The following is a 17525-nucleotide window of genomic DNA, read 5'->3' on the forward strand; positions in this document are numbered from 1 at the left end:
TAAGGCCGTTATTTGTATTTCACTGAGCCCAGATTGCAAAATCTAATTGATGCCAGGCGTCATCTAATGTACTACAGTGGCAGACTGAAACCTCTAGAGGACTCAGGTGGGCATTTTGACAAACCACCGTTATACCTTAACAGACACACAAGTGATATAGACTGAGAGTGATGCATGCCGTCCGCATTACAGGGAGAGTCACAACTCTACAAGAATCAATAAGTTCAACCAATGACAAACACAAAGAAATAAAACTCTGCCACCATCTGTTTTTCAGACTAATGAGATGTTCCCATCTCTTGTTGTCTGCTGTGAGTCTGGCAGCAAGGCGAGCAGCAAAAGACAGAAACCAATCTCCATCCCCGAACCACAGCATTTACTGAAGAGCACTGGGGTGTAATCAGAGGAAATATGACACAGGTTCATGAGGAGTTCACCTGCATGGAAAACTTTGGTGTATTTGTTGCACAACTCATCTGTTTGCTCATTGGTGCTGCAGATCTGACTGTACTGTACAGTATCTACTGAGCTCTGCCACATCACAAACACCCCTAATACAAAAACGTTGTTCCCATTTGGAAACAGTGGGCAGCAGCTTAGCCTTGAGGCCTTCTCTCATTATTGTGCTGAGGTCAAAAACACCAAAACAAAACTATTGATTTCACGTGGGCTACTTTTCTCAATGACCCCCTCCAGCTGATTAGTTAACAGTCACGGGATTAATACACCAGCATAAGGTCACACACTCCAACATGGATGGAAAAGTCATTACATTTCTCATTTAGCCTGAGAGGCACAGATCAATACAATCTTGTATCTACATACTCTGATATGTAACTTAAATGTTTGTTTAGGTTCCGAGCAGCTACTAGACTACTAGGACTACTAGACTTGACAAACCACACCCAACATTTATCACTAATGCCGATTGATAATTATCCCAATTAGAACATATTGATATTGCAAAGGACAGAAATGCAATAAACTACAACTGAAACAGGAAAAAAGGACCATGTTTTGGTGTCAGTCTGCAGTAGGGCTGTCTGAACCAACTTCGCCATTCAAACAGAATTCAAATTATTTAAAAAATGAGAACATTCGAACAATAAGGAGGAGATATTCATGAAACTATGGGGTCCCTACTGTACTGATTAAAGAGGCATGGGGGATGAACTTTTATGTGAATGGGAGCTGTGTCTTAACTGTGACAGAAGTATGATGTGGTGGGGTGGTGACTGTGGGGGTGGGAGAGTCAGTAGAGACACTGGAGGTGCTAACCCTGTATATGTAGATGTAATTATTTGTATGTCTGGATTAGTTTACGTTATGTAAGTATTTCTTGGTGAGTAATGTTTGTTTTTCGTGGGTTTGTGTTTTTTTGTTGTTGTTTTTCATGTCATGTTGTTACGTTCTTGACATTGTTCACATTCATGTATGTTGGTCTTTTTGTTGTACTGTTAAAAAGCAATAAAAGGTGAATTACAAAAAAAAAAGAGAACATTCAAAGGTGGAAACTGACGCTCCAACGTGTGCCTTCCTCAACGACGCATATTAACGTCATGCGTTGCAACGTTAAGGGTAGTAAACATGTTGATAAAACAAACTATTTTTTTGTTGTTGTGCACGACATAGAGCTGCAACTTCAAATTTACGAGTGGAGTTTTTTTTATTGCCCATTTATTTGGCTGGGGCGGTGCGCCTGTGTGTTCCCACACTACATGCACACCTTTTTTTTTTCCATCGATCGATCCGAGGGGATCACGAATCAACTGTAATCCGTTGCACCACTTATAATATTTCCATTTCCCTTCTTGAACTTTTATAATGAAATTATATAAATTTTACAAAAGAGATTTGGTTGCCCTTTAGTGGAAGCAGGCAAATAATAAGCCGGTAGGTGTTATGAGCTAAAATAAATAAATAAATAAAGACACACTGGAATCTGAATATAATTTGAATATTTAGCATAAGAAGCATTAGAAATTTGAATCTGTTTTGGAGGGAAGATTGACAGCCTTAGTCTGAAGCCTATATGTTAGTCATCATAACTATATTTACCAATGTTATCACACATTGCAAAATTTCCTCATATAGTGCAGGCATAATTATAACAATGTTACCTAATATAAAAATGTCATGACAATTTGTATTACATCATCTCAACAGGCTTTCTCTAAACAGACTAATGACCGTGTTTAATAGCCCCAAAGCAAATTAAAGTGAAACAAATTAGGGAATTTAATTCTTTGTAAAACAGTTAACTGGTATTTATATCAAACTAACTAAAAGAGGTTTGGTGATAAAGGTTTGGCAGTTTGACAGTTTGAGAGTTACAGTGTTGCAACAGATATCAATATTACATAACTAAAAACCCACTCCCACCCTGCTGGTCTGTGGGGGAAACTAGATGATGGCAAACAACTGCAACACGGCTGCACTGGCAATCTGAATCAGTGAGGCGATGTGTGATTCCCGGCATGTGGTGCTGTAGGTTCGTCTCACACACACTGATCTGGTCTGCCAAACTACATGCAGGACTGTGCTATCATACTCATTGCAAAGGACCAGTATCTTATTCTGATGCACAGCGGCTTATCTAACGACTACAAAGCCGGCAGATATAGGCAGCCACCACAGGCCCTGATTCCTATTTCCTATGCACAATAGGTGAATGAAATGAAGGGATAAAAAAAGAAAAAAGAGTGAGATAACGTAGAAGATCAAAGCCAGAACACAGACCTCTCCTGCTGATTCTCATTACAGCTAACAGATACTGACGCAGCCCAATTCCCAAGAGACAAACCCCCTCATAGACATATACACAAGTTCACATACGTACACAAACACACACGAGCGAAGCCTCCTTGTCAGACAGTCACATTATCCTTGTCTGTACAAGCACGAGAACAGTTCAACTCTAACTCGGAGCACTCGGCCTACAGATTCCTCTTTTTGTCGTTGTTTTATCACACAAGCCAAATCCAAACACATGAATACAAGTTGCAGGCGTGTAGAGGCAGGACGGAACCTGGCCACACCGGGCCTCAACGCTCTGAATGCTGCATTCAAGCGTCCGCCTGACTGATGGCTTGTTTTTTAGAAACTGGAGGAAAGAATGGAGCAAACTGAAGATGAGCGCCAAGAAAAAGTATGTGAACCCTTTGGAGTTTCCATAGTTTTCTGCATTCATGGCTTTGCTTTCCATTGCAGGCCTGATCGTACACTCCACAACACTTTTTTTTTTTGTACATAAGGTGTAAAAACGGCACTGCATACCAGCATGCAAACACCATACCAAAGCCCAGCCAGCAATGCTACGTGGGGTCCATATGGGTCCCAATGGGCTGCAGTTGTGGGCCCCATATGTGGCTTGCAGCCAGAATCCATATAGGCCCCTACTGTGGTAGCCCAGTGGCCCAGTCAGAGCCCAGACCTGAATACAACAGGGATGCTATGGAATGACCTCCAGAGAGCCATTCACACCAGACATCCTATAATAACATGGCTGAGCTGAAGCAGCTCTGTAAGGACCAATGGTCCAGAATTTGTCCAATCTGATCTGCAGCTACAGGAAACGTTTGGTTGAGGTTGTTGCTGCCAAAGGAGCTTCAACCACTTATTAAATCCAAGGGTTCACTTACTTTTTCCACCTGCACTGTGAATGTTTAATGGATATGTTCAATAAAGACATGAAATATTATAATTGTTAGTGTGGTATTAGGTTAAGCTTCTTGTGACTTATATGTAGATGGGATCACATTAAATGGCCAATTAATGCAGAAAACTAAGAAATTCCAAATGGTTCACAGACTTTTTCTTGCCACTGTATGTGCAGCTTGTAGCAGGTAATAAAAGGCTATTGCAACCAGACACACACAAACACATGTATGCACACACACACGCACACACACAACTTAATTCTTTTGGTAACTTCCTCAGCAATCCTAGACAGGCTACCCCATCTGTCACAGGAAGGGGGACAGGATTAATGTGTGTGTGCGTGCGTGTGTGTGTGTGTGTGTGTGTGTGTGTGACTCTGTGTGTTCCTGTGATAGTACGTGAACTCAAAAGCCGTTCACACACACTACTTGGCTGCTGCCCAACTGTCTGGCTAATAAAGCAGAAGACTGATTAGCCCAGTTAGCTGGTTAGCTATTGGGCTAAATATAACACTGTGTCGGCTGTAGACGCAGAACGTTACAAGACAAAAAGACGAGAGAAAAAGGTCACAGAGCTGGAGGAGAAACAAACTGTCGTGTGTGTTTGTTCCTGTGCTGCACACACATCCATACACACACACAACACACATTTTCATACACGCACAGTGCAACACTTCTTAGCTACTCTTAAGTCTGACAGACTTCTAATCTGACACTAGGCCAGATGGGTTATCCCTAATTCAAGGTAGAGGAATGAAGGCAGGAGGAAGCTAAGATAAAGGATGGGGGCAGGGTGGATGGAGATCAGAAGGGATCTGTAAAAGGAACAACACAAACTTGATGTCTTCACAGAGCAGCTCTTCATTTTGGGAGATTTTTCGAGGGGGGGCGGGGGGGTTAGAGGATCAATAGTCTCACGTCTTGTTGTGAGACGAGCAACAGATACATTGACACTGTAATTCTGTGCGGTATCTCCAAGTGGCTCCAAGCAAGCGAGTCTGCTCTTCTTTTCTACTAACGTCAAGCAGGTTATTAGAACAGAGCAGTGGAGCACAATGGTTTTGGTTTTGGTTTTTGGTTCGCTGAAATTCAGAGCTGCTGTCTGGGCTGCTGTTGTAACCTTACAAATGTTTGTGCCAAGTGCAGCTTCGGTCTACAGTCAGAAAGTTTTCCTCTTAGCAAACTGCACTCATTTAGAAACCAACCACATGTCACTGCTCATCGACTTCCACTGTTATGGCCGCCTAGATGAGACTCAGTCTCTGAAGGTGTAGTCTTCACAGTGCCTTGTTCCACCACCATCCATGCAAATAAGGCTCTATCCACACGAAAATGTTTTTTTGATAAACGCAGCTATTTTCATCCGGTTTCCACAGTGAATATTTTTTAAAATGCTGTATTTATTTTGATGTGTGGACAAGATGAACAGATATTCTATATTTGTCACGTCATGCGCCACAGCTATTTTTTAGGTTTCTAACAAAACCAATTTGCTATTTCCTCTCTCTCATCACTCTTGCTTTGGTCAGCGGGGATATGACACGTTCTACGACAGCATTTATGCGTATTCATGTGTGGACATAGAGATTTTAATACCCAAACTTATATGTGGACAGGCCACAGGCCTTATCCACACGTTTTCGTCATCGTTAATTAATGGTAAAGATTCCTCAATACCGTCACTCTCCAAAAAAGGTTATTCCAGAACCATATAGGCAAATGAGCGCAACTCTCACAAGTTAAACAGCATTCACTTATGTTACATTTCACAGATGCGAAAAACAAACATGTCTCAAACTTTATTGATGGATAGTTTTGCAGTTTGTGTGCAGACATGACAGACAGACACAGCCTGAGGTCCATCACTTTTTTTTAAATCGTCAGACAGTTTCAGTGTCAGTGTGTAATGGCCTGAAGATAGACGTAATGTAGTCAGAAACCTCTTTTGTCATTTGGTATAGATGACAATTAATGACTTGAACATTTGAAACAGCTCCCCAGGGGGATTACCAATTTGTCATATTAATAGATACTTCAAATATTTTGTGTATAAGGGGCGTTGTTTAACTCAGTGGGTAGAGCAGGCGCCCCATGTGCAGAGGCTGTAGTCCTCGCTGCAGCCGGGCCCCGTATCGAATCCCGACTCGAGCGGCCCTTTGCTGCATGTCATTCCCCCTTTCTCTGCCTCCACATTTCCTGTCTCTCTCTACTACGGTATCAATTAAAGGCAAAAAGCCCCAAAAATATGCCATAACAATATAAATTTGAATGTAATTATATTATTTTGACTATAATTGATTTGATTTTACACATTCTGTTGTGAAATTATTTAATGCGTATTAATCGCAATACCGTAATTATTTCTCTGACAATTATTGTACCAAGGAAATCCATAATCATGACATCCCTACACTACACCTCAACATATCTAACTAGCTCTTTACATACACTCCTTTACCCAATCTCCTTGAACTTACACCATGGGCTTCCCTTCCAAGTTACTAAAAGCATCTGCACACTAATTAAATGTTATGTAAAAGAAAACAAAGGTGTGCAAAACCGTTCTATTTAGTAGATTCACTGATTTTGAGTTCTGTTTTTGTCGGCAACAGGACAACCAACCTACAGTTGTTCAGTTTATTGTGTCTTCACTGTGAGCATACAGGTGAGAAAAGCATCAAAGAAGAAATGAAATCTAAAAGCAGCGTTATTTAGTGATGAAGATCATCCCCAGCAGAGCTTCAAATGAGACTGAACACCACAGGGTTCCATCTGCACAACAAAGAGGTGAATATCGACATGCATTGCTTACAATGAACAGGCCTCAGTTTGTTACAGAACAGCAGAAAGTTTACTTTCTGTAGAAAGGTCATCAATGATTCATCAGTAAGAAACTAACTAATGTGCATTTCTGCTTCTGAGATCATGGGACAAGAATATCAACTGTGATGTAAACCAACAGCTCACTGCAGTGTGTTTCAATGTTGCTGAAGTTGATGTGACCATTGTTCTTTACAACGGAAACATAGTCTCAAAATATGATCATGGTGAATCTCACCAGACTTCCAATGCACGTGACGACTAACATCACATTCTTCTGGGCACAACCACAACAGCTAGTTACGCAGCTAAAAACGTCTGTCAACTGGTTTACTGCTGAAGTTTTTGAATCGTGAAATAAAACCAGAGATGGCCGGTTGCTGCAGAATTAAATATCTCAGCAATTCTTTAGATTGCTGTGGGCATTTTGTGCAGACCCTCAGGGCCGACAGATGACTACCACCTGCCATAAATCTAGATTTGACTTTTTCCACTACTTTGCTGTTTGCTCAGATACCTGCAAAAACTAACAACACTCTGTCAGACTCCTTCTGACACTTTGATAAAAAATAGTTCTCTCCTCAACTCAGGGCAGGAAATATGTCAAATTAAAGGGATAGTTCAACATTTTGGCAAATCCGCCTACTGCCATAATTCCTATATAGTCTTAGAGGTAGGTTTATTACCTTTAATTGTCAGTGCAAGCTGTTTTTTGATCAGTGGGGCAGAGACGTGAGCTGCTCAGCTAACACAATGGAGGCCAATGGTATTTTTGCCTTTCCCTCAAAACTCATCAAAAACACAATCCAACAACTCCAAAACACTTATGGACAAGTTATGACCTGTACATCTGCCACGCTATTAAATAATAACATATAATTATGTAACATTACTCGGAACTACTTGCGTTTTTTAAATCACTCCGCCCAGCAGCCGTATCTGGAATCTAGTTCCGCCGGCTATGCATTTGCCTCAAAAGCAACTCTGTCTCGTAATGTCACATTATTATTTCATAGCGTAGTGAATGTCCAGGTCACAACTTGTCCACCAGAGTGTTTTGCAGTTGTTGGTTTGTGTATTTGATGAGTTCGATGAGGGATGACTATAGGAATTACAGCAATAGGCAAATTTGCCAGAATGATGAACTATCCCTTTAACGTTCAGTACAGGAGGTGGTTCAAGTTTAATGGTGCATTGCTAATAACTGGAAAAGAAAAGTTGAAAAGAAAATTACTTATGTACATTCTGCCTTGGGTTTATGTGAGATTCTGTATCCCCATGGTGATTACAATGGACGGTCAATGCAAGTACAGAGATATTATATGTATATTGTTATATCATAGCAAATCGAATCCGCTCAGACTGCCATACTCTCTTTGAATGGCTAACTGTGGTTAGCTCAAAACATTCTGAAGGTGTGACTCATCAGTATAGTCCATATCAAATGTCTGACACAACAGATGTTCAAATATGATCTTTTGCCTTTGTATGGTGGCTGTTTGTCCATCTGTCAGTGGAGAATTACCCACAGGCCTTCTCTTTTCTGTGACACGGGAGAGGTTGGGCCAAGGGTCGAGATGAAAGAAAGCATGTGCTGCAACAAAAGACATTGTAATCATGACGGCCTTTGAAGAACCTCTGCTCTCTAATGGTCTCCATTCCAGGAGAGGCCGACGACACCCACTTGAGTCAACTCCCAGGACTGTGAGAGAGAGAGAGAGGAACACTTGGGCCGGCGAGCTGAATGCAGCACAGTGCATCTGGACAGAAGCTGCAGCCCTCGCTGTCTAACCACTGTCCACCTGACTGGTCAGCTTGTAAAAGCTAAGCAAAAAAAGAGACTGTGGTAAGTCCACTTAAATTGACTGAACGCCGAGCCTGATGTCAGCAGATGGCTGATCGGAGAAGAAACCTCCCATCTCAGCTCCCTGTCCATCAGCCGGTCTCGCTGCCACTGCTAATCCCCTTGGGACCACCTCACCAGCTTTACAGTCAGGTTCCTGCACCTATAGAGCCACCGCTCTGACCGCACATATAACAACTGAATGGTTGATGCTTTATTAGGCTGATATTTGTATGTTACCCCTTCAAACACCATGTCTCTCCATGGGAAAGTTAACTAAGCCTGTTTGCATTTCCACTCCAACAGTAACAGTTGATGATGATCATGTGTAAAGTGAAAACTGACCTGGTCATAGCGTCAGGGATTCACCAAAGTTGTTACAATGTATCATTTAGGACAGATGAATATCTCACATTTCATGGAAATCCATCCTGTAGTTGTCAAGGTAATTTTACTCTGAACCGCAAATGTCAACCTCATGATTGCACCAGAGAAAACTTTATGGGATTCATACCCTGGGGTCAAATAAGTCAGACAGACAGACTACGAACAGACAAACACTGTCACTTCTGTATCCACATCACAGGTAGTGGTTTTGTATGAGACTACATGGAAGTACTGCATTGTGTGTTGTTATTTTTGTGATTAATCAATTATTCATTTGGTCCATTCAACAGCTACCACTTAAAATGCTAAAGATTACTGTGACAGAAACAACAACCAAAATGTTAGAGAATCTGAAACCAGACTTTTGATTAGAATATGACTTGAACAAATCAAATGTTGTTGATTTACTATCTGTGAGCTATGCACTGCCAAAACACTTGCTCTCTGTCATTTACTGCAGTGTGCCTATAATGGATGATGGAAAGGAAGATAGTGGTGATGAAACTTTTGATTAGCTGTGTGAAATAAACAAAAGGGAGGAGGAGGAAACACCAGCCCAAACCAGCTAAACACTGTGTGTTGTTGTTGTTTTCACTCAAGTGAATAAATACTCTGTCATCCTAAACCTAGTGTGCCAGGTTTGTACCATGTACCAGTCTAACCCTGGACAACCAATCACATGAGCACACACATCGTCAGTCTGCTCCCGCTAAGTCTCGTACATCCAGCTGAACAGACGCCCCCTCTAACAATACACTGTGTTTTTGTCTCTGCTCCACATGCTTGGTCCTCCCTGACCCCCAGGCCCCCCCTCAACCACCACTATCCTGAGGCCTTAGTTGGGAATGTCCAGCATGTTGGCCTCACACCACCATAGCAGCTTATAAAAGCACCTGACCCCTGCAGAGGATTTACACTTAAAGATAAGTTTTGTTTGTTATAAGAAAGTCACTTAAACTCACTAAGGGGTCAGAAAAGGCTAATGAATAATGCCCATGTTTCATCATAAATCGCCAATAATGACTTGGCCCTAGGGATTTAAAAAAAAATATCTATCCATCTCTTTTTGTCCATCCATCTACCTTATAGCTACTAGACAAACTATCAGTAAAGTAGTAAAATCCTTTGGTTGTGATAGCTGGTTCCAAAGCAGCAGGTCACCACCAACCAATCAATCAGCTCTTATTGACAGGTCAGTGGAGGTCATCTGCAGAGCTTCAGGCTCCGCTGGGCCTCTGTCCGACACTGCAGCTCTGACTCAAGTGACAAATGAGCGACCCATGAACACTTTGTCAGGGTCCTTGAGGATCAATGGTGTTAAGTGCTTTGGCTATCTTGAAAGGCGCTATATAAACTGACAGAGGGAAATTAGTTAGTTTGGTTCTGGTCTTGCAAACACTCAACATCATTTCTCACAGGTGCACATCAGGGGAGAAGTGGTTTGTATCAATACACAATGTTGTTCTGATGACTTAAAGGAGACATATGCTGCCCCTTTTCCACAAATTAAAATAGTTCCCAGGTGTCTTAAAGACATGTCTGTGACATGCTTTGGTCAAAATCCCCCAAGGATCAAACATCACATCTCTTTTCATCCTCTCCAAACAGCCCTATTCAGAACCACTTTCAGTGCCTGTCCCTTTATGAACCACTGCTTGCCCCGCCCCACCCCTTCTACTGGTACCAGGTAGGGGTGGGATTATGAAAATTCAAAAACTAACGACATCATTGTCAAGACAATTGAAGGAACAGCTCGTACAACCACATGGATTTCAACCTAGGGAGCCTAAAAATGACAGATTTTTCTGTCAATTCTAACATTCTGGGGGCCGTGAGGCAAGACAAACACCCAAAGAGCCTTCAAAAAGTGATATCTCTATAATATGTCCCCTTTAAACAGCAATAAATAGAGAACATTTGTCATTTATTTGATTCGGTGTGTTTATGTAGTTGACCATGATGTCTGTCCTGCTCAGCTGGCCCATCCATCCATCCATTAGCTATACCGCTCATCCTTGCAGGAAAATCCCAGCCGACAGTGAGAGAGGTAGAGGTACACCCTGTACAGGCTGCCAGTCTATCACAGAGCTGACAACCACTCACATTCACACCCCAACTGCCCATTAATCTAACCTGCACAAGTTTGGATTGTGGAGGGAGGCTGGACTACAATGGCACAAAGAGAACATGAGGCCCCCTCACAATGAGGCCCCCCTCCCCACTGCAGCACCACGCTGTCTGTCTATTCCATTGTTTATTTATATGTTTTGAATGATCATCCTACATAATTTTCCCTTGAAGGGCATCCAGTGCAACTACAATATTGAATCTGTGCTGTTCTTCTAAACCAGGTGAAGTGCCTTGCTCAAGGGCACCTCTATGATACTTTATAAAACAGTAGAGAACATTACTGATTCACTTTTCCCAGCCAGTGCGGCAGTCATTCATTGCTCACAACCCGCTGTGCTCATACTCTGCAGTGCAAAAAACAGACAATATCATTTTTAATATTTCCTGCCAAGCGGCACTCGCTGTGTGTGCAAGTGTGTGAAGTGTGTAACAGGCTTTTTCCTGACAGCCACAGCTTTGTTCTGGGAGCTTGTCATTGCGCAGCCAGCCATACTGATGAAAGCCCAGAACAGATAACGCCACAAAGGGAGGCTTCAACTTCACAGCCCGCTTGGCCTTAATTTTCCCCCCGGCTTGGATAAGGGAGCACCCTGTCTTTTGCAACAATGCTACTGTAAAGAGAGCTCGCTTGTCGCCCGACTTGGAATCTATGCAGATAAGGAACTCTGAGAGAGGAAGAAAGCCCCCTAAAACCCACACAGCAAGAGGCGTGAGCTGCGGGGGTCTGCGTTCAGGAGATTAGACCTTGTTGTGCCGCAGTTTGAATCCACTTAGTTTCAAATTGTCCCTGACCCGACTGCTGGAGGGGGCTGTGTTTTGTGGTCGGCAGCTGAACCTGATCCTGTGGTTATCTCAAAGAGACTGCGACTTGGTTTAGAAGTAACAACAACATTGCTGCTGGCGATGCCTCTGCTATCTAAGTTCTGTTTTACAGTGGAAACAATCACACTGGCAGGACCGGAGCACAGAACAAAACAACACTGGATAGAAATAATCAGTGTTGGGCGCCTTACTTGTAAAAATGAATTAGCTATAGTTACTTTCCCCTAAAAAGTAACTGTATTACTACATTATACAAGTAACTAATTACCAGGAAAAGTAACAATTGTGTTTCATTATTTAGAACTCATGCTCAAATATGTAAAATTACTTGGACTCGCCCCCCTAACCATAAACCTAACCACCTGTTTATCTGGAACTAACCAACTCACTCAGTATTCCTCCGCAAAGGCAGGCTCATTCCACAGGCAGAGGAATACTGAGTGAGTTGGTTAGTTCCAGATAAACGGCTTGTTTCTGACTAGTTGATGGACTGAAAAAAAAAGTGTATACGAGTATAACATAAAATTAAAGGACGATTCAACCTGGGGCGCAGTAGTTCTGTCTGTCCCCACAGCAGCTTTTTATGGGAGCAGACTGATCTTAGGCTGTTTAGGCTGTTTACATCCCACAAAACCACAGACAGCATCAGATGGCTTCAAACATACACCGAGGGGTTTGTTTACTTCAAGAAAGCCAATATGTTTGTAAGCGGAGCTGTAATACAAAGTCTCGCGAAGTTTCGCGTGAGAGTTAAGTTGACGTCTCAGTATGTTTACAGGTAGAATAAACAATATCCAGACTTACTCTCACTGTTAGGAAGACTCTGAGTTGATATTCATTTGTTGATAAAACCAACAGGAGAGCTTCAGACAACCTGTAAACATAGTTAGCCGTCAACTTGACTCTCGTGTGAGACTTCGCGAGACTTGGTATTACAGCTCTGTTTACAAACATGTCCGCTTTCTTGAAGTAAATAAACCCCACGGTGTCTGTGGAAATAAATAGCGGTTTTGTGGATGTAAACAGCCTAAACAGTGTAAGATATGTCCACTCCCTTTATACGCTGCTGTGGCAATGCAGGGACAGACACAACTACTGCAAAATATGTTTTATTCATTCAATATGTTTTGCAGTAGTTGTGTCTGCCAGATTCCTTCTTTTAAACCTAAATTATTGGGAAACTATAGCCCCAGGTTGAATTTGCTTGGAATTGTCCTTTAAATGGGTGTATTTTGAGTTAAGCAATGGCAGATTTTATTGTCAGTAACGGTAACGGTGTTATAACGGGGGAAACAGTACATTTTCTGATTACTTGTTACTGAAAAAAGTAGCATCATTAGTAAGACCATAATTTTCTAGCGCTGTTATTCCCATCACTGGAAACAATACATAACCAACTGCCCCTCTTCCTCTGTGTGCTCAGGACTTACTGGTTTTGTTGCACTTGACTTTGGAGAGAAGCTTGTGAGCCAGCAGGAGATCCCCGCTCTTCACTGCCACCAGCAGATCTTGTTCTTTCCCCATGATTACGGGCCGGGCCGCAGACACACACACTGCTCACAGTTCACAGCCGAGGTCACTGTTTTTTCCGGTCTCTTCAACGTTCCTTCGGGCAGACGCTTTCAGCAAACATTTGCCAGAGAGTTAACAGGTAGCTGCTGAATCCCAGCCATGAGGGGACGTTTGTGAACGGAGCGCTAGAGCGAAGAAGCGTCAGGGAAACAGGTCCGGGACTTCTTCCTCCTCACATGGTGGAAGTTTGGATCCATTCTCTCCGATCACAATGTGATCTCTGGGGGTTTGTTTGGAGTTGGAGAGGATCTGGTGGAGATTTTAGTTGCCCGCGGGGCTGAGCATGTGTTGGTAGTCTGTCTCTGTCAACCAGGAGGCAGCAGCAGCCCAACCTGCCATCACACTGCAACGAGAACACTAGAGGGAAAGAGACAGAGGAAAATCACTGGAAGAAAAAACACAATAAATGACAAGAGTGTAGAGCCGGGAAACAAAACACAACTCTGTTACAGACCAAAGGTTTGTCTGACAATTTGTTTTGTTTTACATAGTAGTACATGAAATCAGATTATTGTAAATTGGGTTAGGGGCTGCTCTGAGAAAACCACAGGTGTTACTAATAAACTCATTAAGGACTCTGCTCTATTCAAGTGTGGCAGTGAGGCATCATGGGAAACACACGGGCCCTCAAACTGAAGCAGCTTAATGGAATTCAGTTCATTTTATCATTTGCACCTGTGCTTTTCCTTCCTTCTCTTTAATGTAAAACACCTTCAGAGCCTGGCCAGTAAATCACTCTGCCTCATGTATCAGTAACAGGCAAATGTGCTGATCAATAGACAAATAGCTGTCATGCAGATTTTCAAAAAAAACCTATTTGAGGCGATAGTGAGCCAGAGCTGACGTGAAAACCCGGATGTTTATCACGGTGCTGGTTCCCAGAAAAGAAAGTGAATGGGATTTTTGCATTGCAAGGGTTAGGGTTGTATTGCCTTGCGTTGCATTGTTTTGGATGATGTCAGAAAACCAGCTCTGTGTCTAACACAAGTTTATGATACTTACAAGTTTTGTTCAGTGAGATAATCTTCACATATCAACACCTTTTATACCGTATTTGAAGCTTAAATGTGATCATGACCAGGAGTAAAAAGCTAATGTTAGGCTTTAACGATGTAAACAGCCTAAACAGTGTAAGATCGGTCTGCTCCCATTATGCGCTGCTGTGGCAATGTGGGGACAGACACAACTACTGCAAAACAGGAGACAATAAAAAGAAAATCTGCAGATTCATTCTTTTAGACCTAAAATATTAGGGAACAGGACAGGTTGAATTTGCACAGAATTGTCCTTTACTATGGCATTGAGGTGGTGCTGCAATGATTACCGTAGTTGAATATTTGCTGCTTTTCTCTGTCTCTGTGTTATGGTATGATAATCATAAATATTACGTGGTTAGTAGATTACCTGTTTAGCAAAAGATAAATGTGTTCAAGGAAATCTGCAGTTATTTCACTGATTAATCATTAAACAATCAGATTAATCAATAACATAGCCCAACTGAAACCTCAAAGCTGTCTCCTAAAAACCTTCTAGTTTATTCTACAAAAAGCTTTTTCTCTTACACTTCTAGGGAAAGTGGAAGAGTGAATACACACACAAATGAGGGTGAAGTGCTGAGCCCTAAAACCAATCAACAGAACAGTTCTTGATAGATGAATGCTATCAAGACGAGGCACGCGACTTCAACTTGACCCAACTCTTGTTTGTTTTCTCTGGTCCAGGAAGCCCCATCCCTCAGGAGCGTGCAGCTAATCTGTTGGTCTTCCCGTGCAGGAATAAGGTCTCCGTCATCTACTGATAACATTTTGAGGAAGCATCTCTTCAGTCAAGTCATGTCTGGCCTTCTGCCCAACTAACTACGTTACTGGGGAAAAACATTGTGTATTTTTCTCTCCGAGGAGGAAAGTGAGACGGAGCCGATAGCCGCTTCACCACCATCTCAGCTGAAATCCTAATTGTGCGGGACAACCGGCGAGGAAACAACATTCAATGTGACAAAATTACCACGACGAATGTTCTCCAACAGAGGTAAAACTGTCCCCCTGGGTTAAGTCAGTCTGTTTCAAGCAGCGAGGCAGCATCACTCAGACACAGCCTCCAATTAAAACAGGAGTCCACTCTGTGTGTGTGAAACAGCTACAAGCACAAGTCCCAGTGAAGCTAAGCCCTGCTTTGCACTCTGTAAGCAGCACCGTCTATCTTGTCTGAGTAGTTGCATGTATGTGAGCTTCAAAAACGTCAGTTTAATTTGTTTTGCGACTCTCAAAAACATTTGTATTCTCTTTGTCATCCCGACAGACATGACAAACCCTTGAAGTAAATATTCTTCTTCAGCAGCATGGCTTGTCTTCGGCTTTGTTTGAGATTACAGTCTGGGATACACTTTGCAAGTCAAAAAAACATGAGTAGGCTATCTTGTCTCCCCAGCCTCTTGAGGGCAGATGGTTCAGTTATTCCTCCGGACTACAGGGCGATGGTGCAGGAGCGCAGCCCAGCAGCAGATGCCAATGCATGTCTGTGCACTGACACATGATCTAAAACCAGCCAGGCACCTTGCCAGGCAGTAAACAACCGCATGGCCCGTTCAATAGCATGAGCCAGAATGTAAACAAGGGGAGTCCAAAATGTGGGGCTTGTTAGGCTAAATGTCAGTGGATGGAGCAGGAGTTAAATGAGGTTCCTGTGGAATCCTGAGTGACAGGAGTCACACATGTAAGAGAGCTTATAATAAACCCTTCACTCAAGACTAGACTGTAAAAAATAATCATTAGCAAATTCTTCGGCCTCATATTCACACAGCATGTCATGTAAACAAATGAAATTTTTTATGATAAGAAGCAAAGCAAAGTATCTCAATTTATTTTAATTGTTCTACTTCTTCACAAAATGCTTTTATGTGTGTTTTAGAGCACAAATATGACAGCACTCCTTCCATTATAAGCAAATCAAACACAGTTCTCTGCTCTTCTAATTTAAGCCCCCCATGTTATCCAATGTTGCATGTCAGCAAATCCGATAAAAAAAAAAGACATTTAAGAAGTCATTATTGTAGTTATGCTTGGAAATCCAACATAAAAATCTGTACTAGCTAATACATTATACGTCTAACTGGTTCACTTGTTATCCATGGGCTGTTGCCTTCATCCACCTCAGTTGAGATTTCCTGCTCAGTAAAGCGCTGCATGATGAGTTTTTATCTGCGAAATTGATCAGTTCGTTTTAAAAAAAAAAGTTTATACATGTTCTACTGGTCGAAAGAAGAGGCAGCGTGTGTTTATAACAGCGCTGGGAGGGTTTCCCCTCAAGTAATGGGAATAACTAGCAGACAGATACACCCGGCGGCACCTCCATGTGAGGACGGAGCGTTTTAAACTCCGGCAGACACCGCTGACTTTTTATCACAATTTCTTTTTTGGACACATTAGTTAAAGTTCGTCCGCCGCCATGTTCACCGTCTACTTCGTCCGTGTCTCTCCCTCTCCTCGTTAGCTAACAACTTGTCAAGTCTCAACTGTCAAGGTGTTAGACAGCCCGTCCAAAACACACGTCCTTCTTTCTTTTTGTAACCAGTAAACATTTGTTTAACTCGAGCCTCGAGGTCATTTAAATTACTTTTGTCTGGACAAAAAGGTAAATAAAGAGATGCGCGGGCTCACCTGTTGTAGTCGGTGCAGGACAGGTGGCGACCTGGTGGTGACAGGCAAATTTACTGCGGAGTTACTGAGGGAAGAGCGCCGGGCAGCGCGAGGCGACGAGGCGGCATCAAGGTAACAGCACCACTACACGGTACTTCCGGTGAGAACTGTCAAAATAAAACTCACTTCAGTATCGTGCCGGGAGATAGTGCAACGTTGTTTGTCATTTTTCTGTCTTTTTACGTGTTCGGTGAATAATTTGCTACTGAGCATAAGCGAATTATTCGTAAACCGAATATTTTCGCTGTGAATTTCTGTAACTACTCAGTGATTTCCTTTTTGTGGCTTTTGCCGCCGTGTATTTAAGTTTTTATTTTGACAGCAAAATTACATAACTTCTGCTAATATTGTGTCTGTGATCCTCCTTAAACCCGACTAGCTTTACAGAGTCTTTGCTGCAGAGTAAATAGCATAGATCCAACAGATGAGTGCAACGCAAGTCCAGCTATCAAGAGGAAAAAGTCATTAATAAAATAAAATCAACTAATATAAAAATGCTGTGTTATTGTCAGGGTTCTTCACTTAGAACAGACATAGATTAATCCTATTTATACTGTCTCTCTTTGTCGAAATTACCCCTCAGGGATTCACATGAAG

At 42.3% G+C, this 17525-nt stretch overlaps 1 protein-coding gene across 3 annotated transcripts in view; it reads right to left on the reverse strand.

The window, feature by feature from the left end:
* Positions 1 to 17000, reverse strand: part of LOC146967588 (caskin-2-like) — a 59423-nt gene extending 42423 nt beyond the window's left edge. For all 3 annotated transcript variants that reach the window (XM_085761004.1, XM_085761003.1, XM_085761002.1), the window contains exons 1-2: positions 16890 to 17000; positions 13092 to 13590 (exon numbers count right to left, since the gene is read on the reverse strand). In XM_085761004.1, coding sequence (XP_085617130.1) covers positions 13092 to 13185 — 94 coding nt within the window. In that variant the 5' untranslated portion in view covers positions 13186 to 13590; positions 16890 to 17000. The remainder of the gene's footprint in view (positions 1 to 13091; positions 13591 to 16889) is intronic.
* Between the last annotated feature and the right edge of the window lie 525 nt (positions 17001 to 17525).

This window comes from Trachurus japonicus, chromosome 19 (assembly GCF_045865225.1).
Source record: "Trachurus japonicus isolate A0001 chromosome 19, Traja_1.0".
NCBI lineage: Eukaryota > Metazoa > Chordata > Actinopteri > Carangiformes > Carangidae > Trachurus > Trachurus japonicus.